Source organism: Callithrix jacchus, chromosome 15 (genome assembly GCF_049354715.1).
Source record: "Callithrix jacchus isolate 240 chromosome 15, calJac240_pri, whole genome shotgun sequence".
NCBI classification, from domain to species: Eukaryota; Metazoa; Chordata; class Mammalia; order Primates; family Cebidae; genus Callithrix; species Callithrix jacchus.
Genome location: NC_133516.1, coordinates 13,767,582 through 13,791,457, shown reverse-complemented (window position 1 = coordinate 13,791,457; position 23,876 = coordinate 13,767,582). Strand labels below are relative to the sequence as shown.

At 38.6% G+C, this 23,876-nt stretch overlaps 1 protein-coding gene across 7 annotated transcripts in view; it reads right to left on the bottom strand.

The window, feature by feature from the left end:
- VPS8 (VPS8 subunit of CORVET complex) overlaps positions 1-23,876 on the bottom strand; it is a 258,139-nt gene that overhangs the window by 218,207 nt on the left and 16,056 nt on the right. For all 7 annotated transcript variants that reach the window (XM_035275299.3, XM_054246193.2, XM_078350390.1 and 4 more), the window contains 6 exons: positions 19,404-19,534; positions 15,032-15,125; positions 11,444-11,476; positions 10,465-10,519; positions 1,095-1,219; positions 270-356 (listed from right to left, as the gene is read on the bottom strand). Coding sequence is in view for 5 of the 7 variants with exons in the window: in XM_054246193.2 (XP_054102168.2) it covers positions 270-356; positions 1,095-1,219; positions 10,465-10,519; positions 11,444-11,476; positions 15,032-15,125; positions 19,404-19,534 (525 nt within the window). In the remaining 2 variants the exon portion in view is untranslated. The remainder of the gene's footprint in view (positions 1-269; positions 357-1,094; positions 1,220-10,464; positions 10,520-11,443; positions 11,477-15,031; positions 15,126-19,403; positions 19,535-23,876) is intronic.

Genomic DNA, 23,876 nt, shown 5'->3' with positions numbered 1-23,876 from the left:
TTTTGCCATTACATCGATTAGACTTCAATACAACCTGAAGCTGAGTATTTCCATACTAGCCCATCTCTGGTTTTAACCTGGAAAAACATCACGCTGGACTAGTCAAATACAAGACAGCTCTATGTTAAGGATTCTATTTATGAGGTAATGGTCAGCTTCATGTTAAATACATTTTTTGGACTCTGATTATCAATATAGAAAATTTACTCTAAAAGAAACACAAAGGCATAATAATCAAAATTATTAGAAAAAGAAAACAAAGCTATTACCTTGATATGCAATATTGCTGTTCCTGGAGGATGAGCATCTGTTATTGATCTTAGAAGTTTTCCACTGGCCAAATCCCACATGGTGACCTATAAGACAACTAAGTGCTTTAAAAACAAATTTATTGCTCTTTTTTAGACTTAAGTATCCTGCCTTCTGGCTGAAATAACCTATTCCTGGGCAACAAACACTGCAGGCAAAGAACTGTAAAGTTAAAACATACCTAAAGGCTGCAGATCCATTAAAGCGTGGAGCTTTACTCGATCTTCATTTACTCCTCATCCTACCCAGTGCACTTTTCTCTTTAGATTTTAAATGTTGTTCTCATATTGAGAGATAAAAGATATTTCTCTAATAGGCCAATCTGTTTAGTACTGGTAAAAAGTGTAAGAAGGGCTTACTGCCAAACCGGCTAGTGATGTGTAAATCAGAAGACGAAAAAACCATACCCTACTGCCAGTTTCAGAAGTAGAAAGCAAGAACAGTTATCCAGGAACACATATCTTTCTAAAAAGCAGCCTCAGTTATTTCCAGACTGTACGGAAGTACATTTTATATAACACCCCTGGTGGGTTTACCAAAATTATTTACTCAAGTAGACACATGAACTAGGAGTAAAAAATTACAGACTCTGGGTCAGTCGACAACAATCACGTAAAATTTTGAACAAGACAAAAATCAGACTCAGCAATCTCTGGACAGCTCTACAAACACATTACTTCATAACACTTATTTTGGTCTTTGAAATATTGATCTAAAGACATTAGTTTTTTTAATTGATCTTATTTTAACTTTGTCTTATGAATTAAAGAAAGTTCCTATCTTACCTGTCCTTTAGCAAAGCCACAGAGAAGTCTTGAGCAATCATTGTTGATACTGAGGGCAGAGATGGCGCCATACTGACCTCCAACACTAGTGCTACCCAGACAGAGTCGCAAAGCTTGATTCTGATCTGAAGAAAGCAGTTTTCAAAGTCAAGTGAAAGAAATGGGAGAGAATGAACACACTAGTACACGCATGCTTTCAGACTTGGGAGGTGACAAGAATCAAAAGCAGCAGACAATGAAGTCACATTCATTTTTAAATATACTTATTAAGCAATTAGCAGATGCTGGACATTGAATCAGACACTTGAAAATACAGAAAAAAAGACCCGGCATGGTGGCTCACACCTGTAATCCCAGCACTTTGGAAGGCTAAGATGGGTGGATCACCTGAGGTCAGGAATTTGAGACCAGCCTGGCCAATATGGTGAAACCCCGTCTCTACTAAAAATATAAAAACTAGCCAGGAGTGGTGGCTCATGCCTGTAGTCCTAGCTACTCGAGAGGCTGAGGCATGAGAATCACCTGAACGAAGGAGGGGGAGGTTGCAGTGAGCTGAGTTCACGCTACTGCACTCCAGCTTGGGAAACAGAGTGAGACTCAGCCTCAAAAAAAAAAAAAGAAAGAAAGAAAGAAAAAAAGATCTACAAGGAAACATAACATAAAATGCTAATTATAAGCCAAAAAATCCACATGAAATCTGTGTCTCATCCTAGAATTGTATTTCTGGCTATTTTCAAGATGCACAGTTATAGGGAATACTATTGTCTTTTAAAATAACTATAAAACTTTGGGAGCCGCAATGGCTCAGGCCAGTCATCCTGGCACTTCAGGAGGCGAAGCTACGCATTTGGGGCCAGCCTGGGCAGCATTGAAACCTATCGTCCATTTAAAAAAAAGGAAAAATTACTATAAAACTTCAAAACTCAAAAACATTAATTTGGAATTTGGCTGAAATTTACATGTATCTTATCCATAAAGAAAATTTACTAAGCAAATTAACAGTGCAAATTACAGAGTAAACAAACAACTTCAAAAAATCATTTCAAACATCAAAATTATGCTAAAAGTGACTGGGCATGTGGCTCAAGACTGTAATCCCTGCACTTTGAGAGGCCGAGGTGAAAGGGTCACTTGAGGTCAGTTTTCGAGACCAGCCTGGCCAACATGGTGAAACTGTGTCTCCACTAAAAATATAAAAAAATCAGCTGAGTGTGGTAGTGGGTGCCTGTAATCCCAGCTACTTGGGAGGCTGAGGCAGGAGAACTGCTTGAACCCAGGAGGCGAAGGTTGCAATGAAATGAGATTGTGTCACTGCATTCCAGCCTGGGTGACAGAACAAGACTCTTATCTCAAAAAAAAAAAAAAAATTGATATGCTAAAAGCAAACAATTCAAATATCTATTAGATTAAGTTTGTTAAGGGCAAGAATCTTGACTTAATCACCTCTGATTTTTCCAGGAGGCACTCAAATATTTATTAAATTCTGTTATCTAATAATTAAAAGAAATTTCTCTAGGGTTTCTCCTAGGCAATACTTATTTTGTCTAGAGTTCATTATTATATCCACTTGAAAACAATGAAATTAAATATTTAAAAGAAGGCATGCCTACAAAACTTAACTGTTTAGAATAAAGCAGAAAAAATCATATTTCCACAACCTGAAGTCTTCCCAACTTCCCTGGCATTGTTTGTGCCTCCCTTAATTACCTACATGGGAATTTTGGGGTATGTGTCACTTTCCCTGTTTGACTATGGCCTCTCTGAGGGCGAAGATCACGAGTGAACTAACACTCCCAAAGTACCTTGCTTGATGCCTTGCGCTTAGAAGGCATCTGACAATCATCTGAATAGCTTTCGCATTTGCCAATCCTCCTTCTGTAAGAGTAAATCTAGTTATCAGTCATTTATTCTCAGGTCTAGGGAACAGTATTAGGTCAGTTCTTTTGCCCATTCGGAGTGAATACTGTAGGAGTATTTTTCCACACTCATAAACTGGCTCAAATAGTAATTCCCTCCTTCCCAAAAAAGAGTTCTGAAACAGTAAGTGTAACTATAGAAAATACTCGATTTTTTTCAATCATTTTGGATTTTAGTCTTCCAAGGCAAAGATTGAAAAGAAATAAAACTCATAAATATACAAGGTCTGATGTATTTTAAAGTCACTGTCTTTCTTCACTTCTAGAATTTTACAACAGATATTTTTCAATACATCCTGTTGTCCCCACCCTCAATTTTTTCAATTTAATCGAAATTATAAAATTTTCCTTTATTCTATAATTTTCCTGACTAAATATGACATCACATTTTATTTTGCTCTTCCAAAACTACCTACTTAAAATAATGCTTTCCACAATCCTTATTTCATCAGGGCCACCCCGAGTAATCAGCGGATTCTCATCCACACACCTTACTTTGCAAACTGTCATGATATGATGGTTGGGCAGTAGTACTCCTTATGTACCTCTACCCTGGGTCACACGGATAGGTAACAGATGGACAGAAAGTAAGAGGACAAAGACAGAGGCTGGCATGAATCTCACAGCCTGGAGTTCGGACTGCTTGCCTTCCAGGCAGAGCCATGTCTAAGCAGCATACTGCTGGGATCCTTTGTAGTCTCTGCTTTGACAACCAAACTTCACAGAGTCCGATTCACCGATACTTAAAGACTCTCACTACCACTTTCTATTTTAACAAAGCTCATACTTTAGACTATTTCAGGCACAGGAAGTAGGAGCGGAACTGAGAAGTATGATAAGAGAGAGAACAAGGGTACCTTGAAGAGGAAGCACAAAGAGGGGCAACCGATGAAACGAGGAAAGGAAAAGGGCATAACCCGCTTCCAGATTCAAAATCAGACACGACTGTGCTTTCCTGACCGCTGTCCCCACACACCACCAACTAGCTAAGACAGGGAAGCAAATTATCAACCTCAGCCATTCCTGAAATAGGTATTACATCTATATACCTCATAAATCTGTTCATGGAAACATTCTCAACTTTTTTCTTGATTTTCACAATGTATTGTTGTTTATATAGGGTCCCTTCAGAAGGCATCATGACTATGAAACCAGATACTTCGACTTTAATTCCACCCCTACCCCACAGATAGTTACAAGCCTTAAAACTGCAGCACGTCTTGGTAATTTTAGGAATGTTACACTTCAGTTCACTTAGCCTCCCTATCTTCATCTGTAAAATACAGAAAATGCCCATTATCTCACGGTGTTGCTGAAGGAATAAATGAGTAAAGTAACATAATGCACAAAGAAACCAATTCAGTGTCCCTTGAATAGTATTAAGTGCTCATCACAAACTAATTTACACATTACATTCATATACACGTCTAAAAAAGACAGCAGTGGTGGTGAGAGAAGGGATGGGCAGTGTCACAAATGTAATCTACTTTGACTCCATAAAGATATTTATCAACTCTCATTGCTATCTTCATACATTCCAGCCTTATAGTACCATGTTAACAAGCTTGAAGTTACAGACTTTAGACTAAGTCAGAAAAGGCAGAATTTCTGTGGAAAGAAGAAAGCAGTCTTATTGAAGAGGTTTCTCCTGCTAGAGCAGCTAAATATTCTGTAGTCCAGATAATTCTGGTCAATTCTGGAAAGCGATATTTGACTAAAATAAACATAAAGCCTCTTCAAAACACTTACATTTCATGGATACATGTAAAGAACAAAATGACCTGAACAGAAGAAAGGTGAAAATGAGACCCACTCCAGGTTACTCTCAATGCCATTAAATTTAAAAGGAAAAATTCTCTTCTTCCCCTACTCTCTGAAGTCTCCTTTGTCTACAGTTGGAGGAAGTTATTAAGAGTGTATCTAATTTCATCTACAGACTCACATTAAAGTATATTTGGTTAGTACTGTTAAATTTGTGTTTTAAAAAAATTGCAGTGGGTCTTAATAACTGTTACCCTGGCAAGAAATATGAAATGAGACTAACACCTTTCTTATAAACTTCACTGAGTTGACATAGAGTTTTGTGTATGAAAAATTAGAAAATTCTTAAATGGCACAAATGCAAGGAATTATTGTTTACAACAATAATATAGCTTAGCAACCAATTTGGATAACTTGAAGACCAAATATCACAAACAGCACATCTATTTGACATTGCCCTGAATTACATCTGTAGCTTTTATTAGTATGTCTTTCAAAATACACTTTGCTTGCAATAGATCTCCTTGGCATATCCTGGACCTAAGAATAATATGCTGAATAGCAAAGAAAAGTCACAAATAATGTACAAAGTCTGTAACAGACCTAAAATCTAAATTTGAACATACTTCAAGAATTTCTGTTAACTCTTTCCATACTGCAAAATTAGCCCAACCCTCAATTTCTTTACCCCCAATTTGTTTTCATTAGTTCCCAAAGACTATCAAAAGAAGGAAATACTTAGATCCTAAGAGGAATCAAATTTAATTGTGTGTGTAGAGCTCTACCATTATTGGCCAATGTTCACTATTCTTTAATACTACTCTTTTCTTATCCTTTTTTTTTTTGAGACAGAGTATCACTCTGCCACCCAGGCTGGAGTGCAATGGTGCAGTTTCAGCTCACTGCAGCCTCTACCTCCTGAGTTCAAACAATTCTCCTGCTTCAACCTCCCAAGTAGTGGGATTACAGGCGCCCACTACCACACTCGCCTAATTTTTGTATTTTGAGTAGAAACGGGTTTCACCAAGTTGGTCAAACTGGTCTTGAACTCCTGACCTTAAGTGATCCCCCCCAACCTTGGCCTCCCAAAGTGCTGGGATTACAGGCATGAACCACCACATCCAGCCTTTTCTTATCCTTTATTCACACGAAAATATTCTCTAGGACCAAGGGAGAAAAGATCTAATCAGGAAACATTTTTTCTTTGATGATCATAAAAACTACAGAAGCATTTTACCTGACCTCCATCAAACCAACTCACAGAATTCAAGTTCTCCGTTCCTCTGTAAGGCTTACCGACTGAAACCAGGGCAAACTGAATCCCCATGGCTAGTTGCATATCTTCCAGAATGCTGATACTTATTCTGAGTCAGCTGTATTCATTCCTAAGCCTGTTCATGCCACTGTAATATTACTGTACTTTAAAACTTAAACAGCAAATAAACTAATGCAAAAGAGTGAAAAAGAAAGAGCTGTTGTTTCCACAAACATTAATTGGATGATTTTTAAAAAGAACTTGGTAAAGATAAGTTCCTTTACAAAACTGTTACAAAATAAGGTGTTCACAAGATAACAGTAAAAGATGGAAAGTTTTGCTAAAATCTAGGATTTTACACAAATTGACTGATTCACAGGTGCTTAAGCTTTTCCCTCTATTCAAATTAAAACTGCAAATTTTACATGACATTATTGATAAAGTGTATGCCAAAAAAGATACTTCAGGACTCCAAGTGGCAAATACAAACTCAAAGAAAAAAGTTTGGGATTGCATCAAAAGATCAGAGGAGAAATGAAAACATATGTATTTTCAGTTAAAACATTGAAGGTGTGTTTATACGTATGGATCTCCACAATTCCCTCTTATCTAATTTTTCAATTAGCTACAGTTTTTGCAATAAGTGTCTCATAAGAGGGCACTGACTGTAACTGGTAGCATTCCCTTCCAACATTAAAAAGGCCAAAAGAAAAGAAGCCATTCATGCAAGCTAGGATTACTTACTATACCTTTTCCTTTTGAATCCATGAAGAAAAGATCAAGAGAGAGAAAGAAAAGCAAGAAATCAGTTCACAAATTCAGAGAAAAGGCAGGTAAAAAAATTCAAGAATATCAGTGACAAGCTTCAGTTATCTGTGGGAATGATAGTGAACATGATGAAGTAATGTCTCTAGCATTTATTACGTTCAGCTACATTGTAAGAAAAACGCATAATACTCTCATTATAGCAAAGTAAGTAAATCCATGTTTAAGTGAGAATAAAAAGAAATTTCAAAAAGATAGTCTACTAAAGTACATTAACAACCAAAAAAAAAAAGGGAAACCAAGGACCTGGGGATCTTTATTAAGATTTGAACTTTTGAGACTCTGTAAAAGGTAAGTACCAATACGTTTTTTAAATGCTACATGCCCATAATTACTTAAGAATAGGCAATAAACATCAGTCTTTAAGAAACTTACAATGATTTCTATCTTAATAACCGGGGCCTCTGCTTCAAAGCGGAACATTTAGTACTTAAACAAGTATAGTTCTTCCTGCTACGCTTTCTCCTATGATCAACACAGACGTTTAACAGAGATGAGATCTAACCCAGGCCTCTAGACACTCTATAGTATTATTACTCTGCCATCGGTTCCTAGGCTTTCAAGCATAGTGCAATCCATTTGCTAAAACGTTGTCCAAACATCTGATTCCTATAAACAGTAATGAGTCAAGTTTATTAACCACACTATTAATACCCAAAGCACAACTGGAATATTATGATTCTTTCTCAAAATGTTCACTTTGGCATACTTTCTTTTCCATGAGGCTGTAATGAAAGATTACTATTTCCTCATATCTACAAGAAAGCTGCTGGGGTTTTAAAAAACAAAAAAATACGAAACCAGGCCCGAGGAAATTAAAAAGACAGTATCAAACGACAATGTTCTCTTTTCCTCTGTTAGTTTTTGTTTGTATTCATGTTTTTAAATTGCTTGCAGTAGGCTATACATGGGTTTGATTGTAAGCAGTCACACATTCTCGTAACACTGACAAGAAAGGAATGTTAAAGCAGAGAGACGAGGAGAAGTGAGTACCGCTAAGTGGAACAAAAAATCAACATGCAATCTGCTGACAGGTACATGCATTAGAGCCTATTCTCATTCACCTTAGCTCTTGTATTCCTTTCTTCCTATCTTAGAATGTGCCTTCTTTTCTCTCAGGATAGCAGCATTGCTTGGAACAGTAAAATACACTTATCTAGGATTCAGCATTCCTCCATGAACTTGGCTGAACTTGGCTCTGTGCATCTCACTTAACCTCTCTGGTCCTCAATAGCCTCAGATGTAAAATAAGGAGACTGAACTAAATGACCCCAGAGGATTCTTTTCCAAAATTCTGTTTATCTAATATTAATTATGCCCCACAGGAAGACCACCATTCTGAACACCTGATGACAGAAACTTTTCTAGAGGGCCATTAGATAATACATATCAAAAGTCCTTCATGTTCATCTTCTGATCCAAGCAATTCCACTTTTAGGAATACCTGTCCTAAAAAAGTAATCATGTACACAGAGATGTAGTAACAAAAACGTTCATCACACTACCGTATGTTTACAAACAATTTAAATGTCTTATAGTAGGAAGAGACGAAATTAGGAAGAATCCATTTAAAAGGATCCTATGTAGACATTAAAAATGATGTCAGACAAAATACATAATTGGTGAAAATATATTCATGATAATGAAAAGCAGGTTAAAATTAACATGATCCCATTTGAGGATGTATACATACACATATACAGGTACAGAAAAAATACTAAGGTTACATACAGAAATGTTAGGATTAGTCCTGGATGGTAGAACTTGGTGTATCTTCGACTTTTCGCTCATCTATGTTTTCTGAATTTTCTACTATGAATATATGTCAACTATAGAGGTTTTTAAAAGTCTTTTTCAATCAATTCTAAGTTCTTTCAAAATAATTATAATTTTGTTTCTACTCCTCTGGTCCCCAAACAATAAAACTCTATTATTTAAATCAATTACCTTTGAAAGGACTACATTTTACAATTACATTTTAAATAAAGCTTTTGTCATAATACAAAAGTTATAATAGTAAGTCAGATCATTCAAAACCAACAGAAAATAACTAGTTTTCCATTCATATGGTAAACAAGGATGCGAGGCCCCACAGAAATCAAACTGTGGTTCTGCTATGAAGTATTCTCAGGTAATCCTTATAAAATATTCCGTAGATTCCTTACTAAAAACAGTGTCATCAGGACTTCCATTTTCTTAATATCCAGAAGAGAACACTAAAAATGACCCTCCCAAAAAAACGAATTGCTTTTCATTTTTAATTTTTATTTATTTATTTATTGGTGACAGAGTGAGACACTGTCTCAAAAAATTTTATTTTTTATTATTTATTTATTTCTTTATTTGAGACAGCGTCTTGCTCTGTCACCCAGGCTGGAGTGCATGGCGCCATCTCAGCTCACTGCAACCTCCACCTTCCCTGTTCAAGCAATTCTCCTGCCTCAGCCTCCCAAGTACCTGAGATTACAGGCGCCTGCCACCACACCCAGTTAATTTTTTGTACTTTCTTTTTTTTCAGTAGAGATGGGATTTCACTATGTTGTCCAGACTGGTCTCGTGCTCCTGACCTCAGGTGATCCCCCTGTCTTGGCATCTCAAGGTGCTGGAATTAAGCACATGAGCCACTGCGCCCAGCCTCAACAATCTAAGTTTTTAAATTAAAAAAAAAAGAACAAAATATTCCACTCATACATCAAATTCAAAAGCAAAGAAGGTTTAATGAAACTACAGTTATTTAGTCTCAGGTAGAAAAAAAATGAGAAAATACAACTATCTTCTACTATACAAATAAAACCAGCTCTCTTTTCAACCAAGAAAGCAATGTGATTTCAGGCCAAAAAAATTGTCAGTTTAGAGCAATTTACAATGGAAATAAAAAAGAGCTCATTGTCAGTGAGAGCTCCTGAAATTACTGAGAAAGCCTGGGGAAGCTGTTTTCCTGAAGATCTTTTAGAATACCCACTATTAAAACATGATTCAGAATCAGAAATCAAAAATCCCCGCCACCACCAACTGGAGGCAGATGGGATGAGAACCCCAGGTTCCTTCCAACTTTATTCTTTTTGTCTAGGTTTGCAGAGAGTCAATAGCTGTGACAGCTTATAAATTCATGAAGAAGAAAATAAACTTGCAATAAGCAGCAAAACAAAGCTGTGAGTCAAATAACCGTTAGCTATAAAAATACTAGGCTGGGTGCAGTGGCTCATGCCTGTAATCCCAGCACTTTGGGAGGCCGAGGCAGGCAGATCATCAGGTCAGGAGTTCGAGACCAGCCTGGCCAACACGGTGAAACCCCGTCTCTACTAAAAATACAAAAAGTCAGCTGGTGTGGTGGCACATGCCTGTAATCCCAGCTACTTGGGAGGCTATGGCAGGAGAATCGCTGGAACCAGGTAGTCAGAGGCTGCAGTGAGCCGAGATTGCACCATCACACTCCAGCCTGGCTACAGAGCAAGGCTCTATCTCGAAAAAAAAAAAATTGACTGCTACTTTTCAAGTTTTTCTGGTTTTGTTCAAGAAAATAAAGTGCACTATATAAACTGTGATTAAAGAACATTATAAAACCCAAAGGACACTTAATATTTAAAAGCAGGAAAGCACTTAGAAAATTTACCAAATATTAAAGCCAATCCATGAGATGTACCCACTGCTATCAGACTGGACACTGCCTGAAAACAAAAGGGAAGATGACATTTAAGATATTACATTAAGAATCTTGAAATAATCAGAGTTGAATTTGTTGGCCTTCCTTCCTCTAGGCTCCAGATGACATACACACTATTATAAATAAGAGTTTCATCCAGGAGGCAAAACAGGAAATGAAACTCAGGACATTTTATTTCTGAGAATCCCTCTAAATTTACTCTAAGAGTAACACTATCAAAATATCATATGTTCAACATTACAGGCAATAACACGCCACTCAGCTTCCTCTAAAGCAACTTTCAACTAAAAAATCAGGGGTCCAGACAAAGTAAGAAGCACTTATGCTGCTCAACCAAGAGCTTCCTACAAGGTGTGGGGAGAGGTGAGAACACACTTCTCTAGTTTATCCACAGGAGTCAACAGGTATCCAAAATGTTCAAAACTCACCCACTTCCTCACCAAATGACTAAAGGGAAAGCTACAAGAGGCACTGGAGGAAGACGAGAGAGAGTACCAGCGTGCTTTCGACACACACCAGTTCTCTACAATACTCCAACGGAGTTCTGGTTGGCAAGCCTGGTAATGGAATCCAGAGCTGTTAAATGCACTATTTACCACGAAGGGATTCTATCAAATGATGCTTTCCACTCCTGGTGGAAGGAAAGCAGCAAATTTACCTGGGCAGGGTGATACCACAAACAAATAAACCTGGAGAAGGCTAACATTACTCCATTATCTGCTTCTCAAACAGAAGCCTAAAAAGTAACAAAATATTAGGAAAAAAGAAAGCATTCAACATGGACAAATGTTAAACCTGATTACAGGCTGTAAAATGACTTATGAATTTATTATCATAATTTATGTAACACTTTGAGCAATGTAATAATAAATCTAAGAAAACCCAATCAAATAAAAAGCTTACCTTTAAAAAGTTAAAGTATACTTACAATTGCTGTAGGCAAGCCAGCATCTACTTTGTCCTAAATGAAATTTTAAAGAAAGTATTTGAAAAATACAGAAAATGGTATAAGGCTCTTGCTTTACATATACTTTGGTCCAAATCAATTTAGGTATGAGGCAGAACCTTTATTTTTGCCCCCAACTAAGAGAAATCACAAAAGCTACATATATAGCAACAAAATACAAAGGGGATGAAAGAGGATTGTTTTATTTTACTGAGTACATCGGATGCTTCAGGGAGGGTACTGATGATAATGGCAATGCCAAAGAAAAAGAGGAAAGATGTTCCGTTTTCCGTAACTTGAATAAACCTAAGTGCTACGGGGACACAACTGCAGGATATATAAAGACTGGAGGAAAGCAAACATGCTAAAAATGTTTCTACTACTAAGTAGGGCTTGCCTATCGCAATTACCCAACAACCTCTAAATAAACCCCAACAGGGTATATTAAGTCAGTTCTCAAGATAAGAAAATAAAACATCAAGAAGTGCTAGTCCCAGCTCCTCATCAGAAACTATATGGCATTTGAAAAGTCACCTAACTTTTCTGAACATTGTCTCATCACCTGTTCAAAGAAATAGCAAATGCTGCCCTATTTACCTCAATGAGCTGTCCTGAGATCAAATTCCATGTGAAGAATGAAATAAATATGTAAGAGTATCAATTCTGAGCTTACGTAGCTTCCAATAATCCTGAGTTTGTAGTGACGCAGTATTGCAGTAGCAAAGAGCTTGCATATACAGATATTACACTGCTTGATTCTCAACCCAGGAGAGATGTATAGAATGGGTAGTATTGTTCTGATTTTCCAGATTTAAAAAACAGACACTTCCAAGAGTTTAACTGACTTGACCAAGGGTACTCAGTTATGTGGTGGAACTATGTCTGAAACTCAGAGCTTCCAATTCCCAGAACAGGCTTCTTTCAGCACTTCCACATTTTCTTTTCTATGTCTGTCCTTGTCAGTGTTGCCAATTATTATCCTCTCTCAAAAGGCAGAATCTGTTTCACCAACTCTGTAGAGCTTCCTGAGAACCAACTTAAACTTACGCCAGTACAGAGAAACATGAGAAAAACAAAGATGCTCTGGATGGCAGCATGTGTCCAGCTTTCTGTGTATATATCTGAGTGTCAAATGTGCCTAACATAACGCTCGGCAATTAAGATGCATGTAAAACAGATTTCATCAATGATGGACCTGCATCTAGACAGGGAAAAAGAGACACAGGACAGCAGATGAAAGTCATAGACTCTAGTAAGACCTCACTTACTGTTGTCAGTAAGTTCTTGGAAACCTTGACTTGAAACAACTTAAACCAGTTGTTTCTTCTTCTAACACTGTAACAAAACCCTGTTACTTGAAGGCCTGTTCTAGATTCAAAATAGAACCTGAATAATGAAATCAGAAGTCACCTGACTTCAAAAGCTAAAAAAACACAGATGTTTGGAAGCACTGTAGAGATTACAGAATTTTAGTACTGCTGTTGAAATATCTGTGTGTAGTGGGTCTCAAGAGCCAAAATCATGAGAATCACCTGGGATGCCTGTATGCCTGGGATTCAGTAGGTCTGGGATGAGCCCCGGGAACCTGCAATTTAATCAGCACCCCAGGAGATTCTTATACAGTGGACGCATTTTGAAAAAAACACTACACTAATGTATCTCTAGTATCTTAAAGTTGATCATAAAAGTAATAAAGATCCTTAAAAAGTTACTTTGAATTATTTTAAAGTATAGTCACATGTCATATTACTTTGGAAAGGATTCCAAATTTAAAAATGAGCTTCACAACTCCAAAAATTTCATCTCTCCTAAGTGTTTTCCATGCATGAACCCCAAAACTGTGATGATCAGGGCCCAAATCAGCCCTAATAACATCACTAACCACATGGCTGAAGATACTATCGAGCAATTATTCAGGGAGAAATAGCCAAAAATATAACTAGCTTTACATGTTAATAAACCAACCATCACAGGAAAGCATACAATTTAAATGGAGCTGGTAATCCAAAAATAGGAAGGCACCATATGATGACTGTCACAGGAAAGGCAGTTTTCATTTTAACATACCAAAGGAGCTCAGCCATAGCAATGAAATAAAAACAGAATGCAAACACTCTGGGATTTATTAGAATTTCTCCTCCTCTTCAAGGGGAAAGAGAAACCCTTTTCAATAACAGATTTATCTAATCATTGTTCAGAGTCTGAGTTTCAGCTCAGTCTCCATTATTCAAAATATTTTTAAAACTGCACAGGTGGGTCAAATGACTGTTCTGGTTCATCTTGATTTTGAAAGGAATTAATTTCATCACCTACATAAGGATTAAATTCAGTCAACGTCATGGAAATGTAATCCTCAACAGGTGGTTCCCATTCTAGCAACTATGAGTTACTCTCCAGCTAAAAGAGGAAGAACAATTGCCCAGGTTTTCTCCATGGCTTGAGCATCTCTAAATTGACTTCATGATACATGAGCTAGGTCAGGATACACCAACTGTCATAGTAAACACTTTTTTTTTTTGGTATCTGCACAAAGGGCTTTTTCTGATTAACCTGAACACTGAAGTGCAATTGTGGTATCTTATAATTCTATATCAATCTCTCGCCCTCTTGAAAAATACAAACTTTTATCTCTTGTCCAACTTGACTAGGCAAAATGCCAATTAAATGCCCCAAAAAGTACATAAAAACACATCAAACTTCCTGGAGTATAAATCTGTCATTATCATTATATACAGAATGTATACATTGAATTTAGAAAACCAAAATTGAAAGACTACATAAAACTCTGGGCTGTGAGGTCAAAAGGAAAGTCTAACAGCGGCAAAAGAAAAGTTCTACTGTCTATGGACCATTAAATATGGTTTACATTAACCCAGTCCTCTTAATAATTCTGAAAAAAGGCCACAGATGTTCTGTTCCAGCCATTTCACACATTGGTCACGTTCACCAATGCCACCTCCATTTCACAACAGAGGCACTATGGCTGAAGCCAGAAACCCCAATTTTGAATAAATGCCTTGCTACTTCCTAGCAGAATGATCTAAGATAAATTAATAACACCTTTCTGAGGCTCTCTTCTCTTCTGTAAAACAGAATATGGCTTTACCTACTTTCCAAGTTTTAAGAATAAATGAAATAAGGTACATGAAAATACTTTTGTAAATTATAAAAAGAAAATCATTCAGTTGTAAAACATTCGGATCGATCATTTCTCCGTATGAAAAGAGTCAAAAAACAAGCACTCAATCTCAACCAATACACAAGATGGCAACTAAACTGAAAATTTAAAGAAAATGCAGATAGGATTGATTTGGGGCTTACCGCCGTATTTCATTTAGGCACAGCCTAGATTCTGAGCAGAACTTTATTTTCATGGCTGCACTAATTTCTACGTCAAGACATGCAGCCACGTCTTATGAGTCAAAAATCATCACACAAAAGCCATGAAAGCCAGATTGTATTTTTCTGAACCCTCGGGCCAAGAGAAGTGCTGTGTTTTGTTTTATGCTCATTCCTTCCTCATTATGCCACTGCAGGTTATAAAGCCGAGGGAAAAAACAGAATACTTACAGCTGCAGACACTATCTGGGCAGAAATTCCCTTCAAAAGTGAATGTCGCATAACTGATCCATGGAGTGAAAAAGAATCAAGTAATTTCTTCTTCCTAAAAAAGAAAAGAAAAATATTTAAAAACAGACCAAAGAAAGTGAAAAGGCGGGTCCCGACGCTTTGAAGGCAAACACACACACAAAAGCAGAACACAGCACTGTACGGAATTTGTCAGATCTGTTTTTAAGAGAGGTATGAAGAATCTAACCATTCCACCTTAAAATGTATTAAACCCACCTTGAACCTCAAAGCAGCACAAGCAGGAAAATGAATAAAATCGCCATTCCTTTCTCACGGATTCAAACTGCTCCATGCCCACCTTAGGTAATGCAGCAGGAGGTTCTGACGTTCCCCAGAAGGCTGCCTCCAGAGCACTCCTCCTGCCTGCGAGGCTGTATCACCTCTGCTGCCTTCCTACGCTTGCTCACCTTTCCCGCGCTGCTCCTCCTATAACTACCCGCTCATTCTTCAATCAACCACCTCCTCAAATTCCCCATCTACTCATCATCATACAAAAAAAGTAACTGTTAAACTTTGACCCAGCATTACTGAGCACCTACTCTGTATGACTAGAAGTATGCTCTGGAAATCCAAAAAGAAGAAAGGCACAGTTACTACAGTCAGGGTCTCATAGCTTAGCTAGAGAGGCTGATAAATACCTCTTCAAGGATAAATGTTAGGCTAGAAATATGAATTACGTACCACATAAATGCAAATGAAGAACAGTTTAATTGTTTATTTGGGGATATTAGGGATAGCTATAGAAAAGAGAAGAACCGGGCATGGTCGCTCATGCTTGTAACCCCAGCACTTTGGGAGGCCAAGGTGGGCAGATCACAAGGTCAGGAGTTCAAGACCAGCCCAACCAACTAGGTGAAACCCCGTTTCTCCTAAAAATACAAAAAATTAGCTGGCCATGGTGGCGCACACCTGTAGTCCTAGCTACTTGGGAGGCTGAGGCAGGAGAATCGCTTGAACCCGAGAGGCGGAAGTTGCAGTGAGCCGAGCTCATGCCACTGCACTCTAGCCTGGGTGACAGAACAAGACTCCATCTCAAAAAAAAAAAAAGAGAGAAGATGCCTGATTTGACCTTGATGGAGGACGAGGAGTCTGTCAGGGAAAAGCATGAGCAGAAATGTGAAGATGTAAAGGTGTACAGCATGTCTGGGGTGCACACACACCAAAGTCCGGCTAGGAGGCCTGAGGTGAGAGTGCTTACAGACCAGGTCACACAGTGAGCACAGTCCAGACTGACGGCACACACGGGTTCTGACTTTATTACGGAGGCGAACAGACGACAACGTATCTTTTAAGCAGGTAGTGACCAGATCATCAAAAAAAATTTATCTATTTGAAGAACACAGGACCAAACAGGTTAACATAACCAGCAACGACACCTATCCCACAAGAGAGAACCCAAAGAATAGAGCTTCGACACAGGCAAAATTGAAGAAGAAAAATAGATTACTTTATCAATATTGAAGTTACATATGAATTCAATCATGTATTTCTATTATTATTTCTCTACTTCTCTTTCCTTTTCATATTCTCTCCAAGAACTCTGAAGGTGAAAAGCAGCCCAAATTTAAGTTACTTAGGGTTAGAAGTCCACCATCTCTGTGATTCTCTGAACCCACTCCACGAGAATGAAGGCAGGCTCATCTGACAGAATGCAGGCGGCGGGGAGGTGCGGGAGGCGCACGGAACGGGAGTGACAGAATGCAGGCGGCGGGGAGGTGCGGGAGGCGCACGGAACGGGAAGGTGGTGAACCAAGCTGGGTGTTCCCACCACAGACAGGGTGCCAGGTTTGATCTGTGCTTCCTTCCCGGAGTCCCTGGCTGTCATTATGGCTTCCTACTGAGAGTTCAGACAGTGGTCCTAGCACCTACCCTTCTATGTTCTTCCTCAATGGTGTCAAAATCTTCAAAATATTACATCCATACAAGTGGACCTTCTACTTCCCATGCAGGGCTTCAACAGACCATATTGTACTTTAAAAAGTACATTCCGAGAACGATCCAAGATGGCTGACCGCTAACATCTCAGGATTGAGGTTCCCAGTGAAAGCGCAGAGTACGAGAGGACACCACACTTTCAGACAAATTTTTGTCGCTCCCGGAGCAGAAGATTCCCAGTGGAGGGGCCCCACGGGTCGCCAGCGCCACTCTTGTGGCCAGCGCGGCGGTTTTGCTGCACCTACACGTGGCAGCTCTTGGTGCAGAGTAAACGGGACTGGTTCCCCTTCTGACTGAGGTTTGGAGCTCCGGGAAGGCAGAGTCGCCTATTACGGACTCAAGAAGGAAGCCAGACTGGAGATTCCCAGGCAGATAAGCACCATCAGTCTTAAAAAGATACAGCCAAAACCCAACGGTATGCTACATCCAGACCCATTTAACATGCAGGGATACACAAAGACTCAAAACAAAGGGATGGAGAAAGATTTACCAACCAAATGGAGAGCAAAAATAAATAAATAAGTAGAAAGCAGGAGTTGCAATTCTCGAATCTGATAAAATAGATTTTAAAGCAACAAAGATATAGTGGTAAAAGAATCAATGCAACAACAAGAGTTAACGATCCTGACACCCAGATACATAGAGACTTAGACTCAATAAAACAGAAAATTAATAAGGATATCAAGGACTCGAACTCAGATCCGGAATAAGTAAACTTAATAAATATTTATAGAGCTCTCCACTTTAAATACACAAAATATACATTCTTGTCAATACCACATCACACCTACTCATAGGTTTAAATGAAATATTGATTGGCCATTATTAATACCCATTTTTTAGAATAAAGTAACATTTCCATTCTCTTTTTCTTCCTCTTTCTTCCTCTCCTTCACTCCTTTTTTTCTTTCCTTCTCTCCAAAAAAAAAAAAGAAGTTGCCAAAAGCCGCTATTGATACAATGGTGGAATGTAAAAAAAAAAAAAAAAAAAAAAGATACAAAGGCTAGCCTGAAACAAGGAGAAATAAAATTTTATAAGGCTCAGCAGTGGTGTCGACTTTGCTGGAAAATGATGCCCAAATATGTGATCAAACATTCTTCTCTGGATATTTCTGCCAGGATGATTTTGAATGAGATTAATGTTTAAACTGGTAGACAGACACTGAGTAAAGCACATTGCTTTTCATGATGTGGGCACGTTTCGTCCAATCAGTTTAGGCTTGAATAGAAGAAAAAAACTGACTTCCCAGGAGCAAGAAGAAATTCGGCTGGCAGCTGGCTTTCACACCTGAACTGCAACACTGGCTCCTCCCGGGTCTCCAGCCTGCTGGCGCACATTGCAGATTTTGGACATTCTATTCCTACCCTATTTCTCCTCTTTGGAGAATCTTGACTAATACAAGCTCCTTCCAATAAAGTGAAGTGTATGGGGTTCAAGTACTCAGTAGAATCCAGGCATGAGTCAGTGTCATAGGTTGTTATTACATGTCTACTTGCAATTCTGGAAAATCTGAAATCATTCAAGAGATGCTTTATTATAACATTGAGTTTGTAAGACAAGTTCAGACACTCGGATAAAAAAGAAAGCGCTTTCAGGGACCCCTGATAAAGTAAGAGCGCCTGAGGGTCAGGTAACGAATGGATACCTGCTTAGGCTGTAGCGCAGTAATCGCTTCTTTGCTTCCCAAATGCATAATTTTAATGGACATAATTAAAACTTGGCACAAAACTCACATTGGTTCTTTGACATGCTGAAGAAAGAGCTGCTGTTGTAGGAAAGGTGAAAGCCTACGAAAATAGGTCTTGACCATATTAAATCAAAGGCAACTGAATTAGAAGGCAGACATGAGTGCAATCTTAAAAGACCTGGATAACACAGGAATGGTGGTCCTCATTACTTCTCTCTTTAATTCACCTGTATGACTCTTCAAAAATCCAGATGAGTCATCATTGACATTACTGGATTGCTGTAAACTGAAATAATTAATAGCTTCAAATGCAGCTCTATGCCATATATATATATATACACACACACAAACAAGTACACACACACACACGATGATCAACTGTATTAATAACCTTAGACCTACTGATCAGGAATATGAAGTGCTTTGGGTGCACTGGTAAGACATGTACACACCAGATGGTAGGAGATGAACTGTACAACTCTTTAGGGTTCTGACCCATTAGAAAAGTTTGGAGTTTTTATTTTAATTGTTTTATAGAGATGGGGGTCTCCCTATATTGTTCAGATTGGCCTTGAACTCCTTACTGTGCTCAAACAATATTAAAAAAAAAAAAGAAAGAAAAAGTACATTACATTTGAAACAATCAAACACTTCAACTGTAAGCAGGTATGACTGATATGAATACCTACCTTTTTAAGTTGGTCCTGTCACCACTATCTGAGCTTGCCACAGATGATGTATCATAGGAGTGAGAATCAACAGTGTCAATGTTTAACAATGTAGGGTCCTCAAGAATAAAAGACTCATCTTCGTCATCAGTCTAAAGTGGAAGAAGATAAATCAATACATTCAAAATCCAAATACTCTATGAAATAAGCCAGGCATTAATGGTTTCTGCAGAGCACACAAGTGCTTATTTCTGCTTTTCACCTCGATTCATTTCATGCATTCTTATTGACCTGAAAGGCACCATACAGAATTAGTAGTATTAAATTCTACATAGCTCTGTCTCTCTATAAAGAATTCACCCCCAAAACTTCTTTCTTGTAGCAGGAAGAAGCAGGAGCAGTTACGTGGATTATCGTTAACTGTAGAATATTTCTTAAAAATCAAGCTTTTACAGATGATTTACCAGTTAAACAACAGCCAATGGCTTATATGAAGAAAAAAAAAATACCACCTGACTATAAATAGTCTACTATAAAAAATAGTAGACAAGCATACAGCAGAAAGGCATTCTGGGTAGAAAACAGCACAGAAAGACACAGTGATTTCACAATACAGATTTTGCCCATGGGGAAAGTAGTAGTCCAAAATGTCTGAGGATATAAGCAGAACTGGAGATGGCCCTAGAAAGATAAGCTGGTACCCAACCCATAAGAAGCCTTATATTCCATTACACTAGATGGCAGCAGGGCCCACGTCTATCTTGTTCACCATTGTACCCCTAGTGCCTAGTATAACTCCTGATACATAATCAGTTCTTGTTTAATAAATATTTAGTATACTATATATAGTAGGCAGTGGGAAGGCAACTGACATATTTAAGAAGTGGAAAGACACGATGGGAACCCTGTTTTGAAAGAGAAGTGGGGCAGTATGAAGAATGGATGAGGGGTGAGAAAAGACTGTAAGGACCAGTAAGAGGGCTACTGCACTATCAAGGAAAACAAGAGATCCCAACCTAAGGAGCTGCAGAAGAGGCCAACAGAGGGAATGATGACACACATTACTGAGGAAAACTCACACATCTCCGGTTACCATTGAAATGGGGGGTAGAGTAGGGGCAGGGATGAGAGGAGAGACAAGGGAGAAGTCAAAGAAGAGCACAGGGTTCCCAGCCTGAACCACTAAGCAAAAGGTGAGCCTACTCACTGGAATTAGAAAGCAAATGGCACATAAAGCAGGATGAGGAACCTGGCTTTGCACAAGTTGATTCTAAGTGACAAAGACATAGGACACTGATATCTCATGTCTTTCAGCTGGACTACCTTCTGACTTACCATTTCCAATCAATGTGCTTGAGAGAGTAACCTCCACTCACTACCTCAACTCTCTCCTTTCATTACAAGCCCCTACCGGTCTTGCTGAGGTGACTAGACACATCCACCGGGCTGCTTTTTGTTAGCATGTTCTTGTCCTCCAGCATCATTTAACCATTGACCATTCCTTTTCACCCAGGCTGGCGTGCAGTGGTGCAATTACAGCTCACTGCAGCTTCAAATTCCTGGGCTCAAGCAGTCCTCCACTCCAGCCTCCACGGAGCTGGGGCTCCAGGTGCATGCCACCACGCCTGACTCATTCACTCCATCTTTTTTTTTTTTGAGACGGAGTTTCGCTCTTGTTACCCAGGCTGGAGTGCAATGGCACAATCTCGGCTCACCGCAACCTGCCCCTCCTGGGTTCAGGCAATTCTCCTGCCTCAGCCTCCTGAGTAGCTGGAATTACAGGCACACGCCACCATGCCCAGCTAATTTTTTGTATTTTGAGTAGAGACAGGGTTTCACCATGTTGACCAGGATGGTCTCGATCTCTTGACTTCGTGATCCACCCGCCTCGGCCTCCCAAAGTGCTGGGATTACAGGCTTGAGCCACCACGCCTGGCCCATTCACTCCATCTTGAAACTTCTTTTCCTTTGGTTTTTGGTACATCTCTCCTTCCTGGTTCTCCGGTAACTTATGCGTCCTCCTGTTAGTCACATGCCCTAGCTTCTTCTCAGCCCAACCTTTAAATACGATTGTCCTCCAGGATTCTATTCTAAGCTCCTTTCTTCTCTTCCTATTTCATGTACTTCCTATTTGAGCAAGCTCATCCATATCTATAGCTTTAAGAACCACGTTATCTAATGACTCCAAAATCTGTGTCTTTAGCATCAACATTTCTCAAGGTTTAGGTACAAATTTACAACTGCTTTCCAGAGATCTCTACGCATAGGTCTTCTAAGAACTGGGTCAGGACTGGCAATAAGACATTATGTTGCTTGAGTGCTGTAAAGATTGGAAGAACTGCTATAGGAAAAGGGAAGGATAATTGAGAAATAAGAACAGCAGCATCTTAAGCAAGAGAGTCAATCAAAATGTTATTTGATTGTCTTAAGAAGCCTGGGGACATAATTAAAGAAAATGGATCGGATGAATTAAGCCAGGCTTACAGGATAAGTGAAAGAAAGAGTGAAGGGAAAAAAAGAAGTGAGGATGTCAAGGCTGAATTTAAAACTACTGCTACTCAGTAAAAATGTCAATTAGCCCCAAACTGATGTGAAAACACTGCACAGTCCTTTCAATTTTCAGCTGAGGTGTGTGTGTGTGTGTGTAAACTGATAAACTAATTCAAAAACATGAAAATGCAAAAAAAAAAAAACCCACAAGAATAAGCAAGGCAATTTTGAAGAATAACATCGAAGCTGGAGATTTTAAACTACCAGATAGCAAGACCTATTTGAATAAAGATTCAATCACCAGAATGTGAGATTGAGGCAAGTACAGACACACCAACGGACTCAGATCCACACACATATGAACACCTGATTTATAACAAAGGTGACACCAGATGAGAATACTCTTTTTAGTAAATGGTGCTGGCTCAGAGCTCACACTACCACACCCAAAAATTACAGATAAATTACAGATCTACATATCAGAGGAACAACAATGAAGATTTTAGAACAAAATAGGGTGAGATCATCAATACCTTGGAATTGGCAAAATTTTCTTAAATAGGGGACATACACACACACAAATGGAAAATGTTAATAAGCTGAACTATATTAAGAACTTACGCTCCTCAAAAGAAACCATTAATAAAGTAAAAAGGTAACATACAGAAGGAAAGAAGATACAATAATTACACCAAATAAAGGGCTTCTTTAGCATATGTGAAGAACTCCTATGAATCACTTAAAAAATAAAACGACAGAAGTGGGCCGATTATATGAAAAGGCAATTCACAAAAGAGATAGCCAAATGGTCAAAACATATGACCAATTTCATTAGTCTTCAGGGAAAGTCAAATTAAAATCATGATGTGATAGCACTACACACCAGTTAAGAATGAAAGTGAAAAATTCAAAAGTTTATAAGGTAATCAGAAATCCCATATATATCCCATATATCAGAAATCCAGAATACAGACCCTGAATCTAAACTCAAGGACACGGCAGAGAAACCACAAATGGTGAATAGTTCTATTTAAACACACACACACACACACACACACACACACACACACAGACACAGACACACACAGACACAGACACACACAGACACACATACACACACAGACACACACACACACACAGACACACACACACACACAGAGAGAGAGAGAGAGAGAGAGAGAGAGAGAGGGAGAGGTGGGGTGGGGGTATGAGGCATGGAGTTGTATTGTTAGAAAACAGTCGGTAAGGCAAAGTAATGTTTGAGATTAAAGGAGACTTGAGAGATATGAACGCTAAATAAGATCCTATCCTGGATTTCATATTGAAGAAGGGAAGGTGCCAAAAGTAACATCGTTGGGTTAATTGACAAAACTGAGAAACAGAAGACAGTGGACTGGGTATCATATTACCAGTACTCCATTTACTGAAATTCGTAACTGTCCTGTGGTGGAAAAGAATCTCTTTAGTTTTAAGAAGTATGCACTGAATGCAATTTATTTTCAAATAAGGCAGGAAAAAAATGGTGTGTCTATAGAGAGAAAGCAAGCAAGCAAGTGGGCAAATGATAAGCATACGGGGAAAAAATATAATAACTGGTGAATCTGGGGCATCCACAGGTGTCCCTTTACTCATCTAATTCTTGGACCACGTAGATAAGTTTGAAGTAAATGTCAAAATAAGAATTGTAAATGAGCAAACAAAAAAAAAGAAATCCCATATACTGCTGCTGGAAATGTGTATCAATACCACCACTTTGAAAAACTGCGTCAACATACACTACAGCTAAATATAACTATACCTGATGACCCACTAATTCTACTCCTAGCTATATGTCCAATAGCAATGTGTGTGTAAAGCTGGGCACAGTGGTTCATGCCTGTAATCCTAGCACTTTGGGGGCCAAGGCAGGCAGATCACCTGAGGTCAGGAGTTCGAGACCAGCCTAGCCAATATTGCAAAACCCTGTCTCTAGTAAAAAATTTTAAAAATTATCCAGGTGGATGG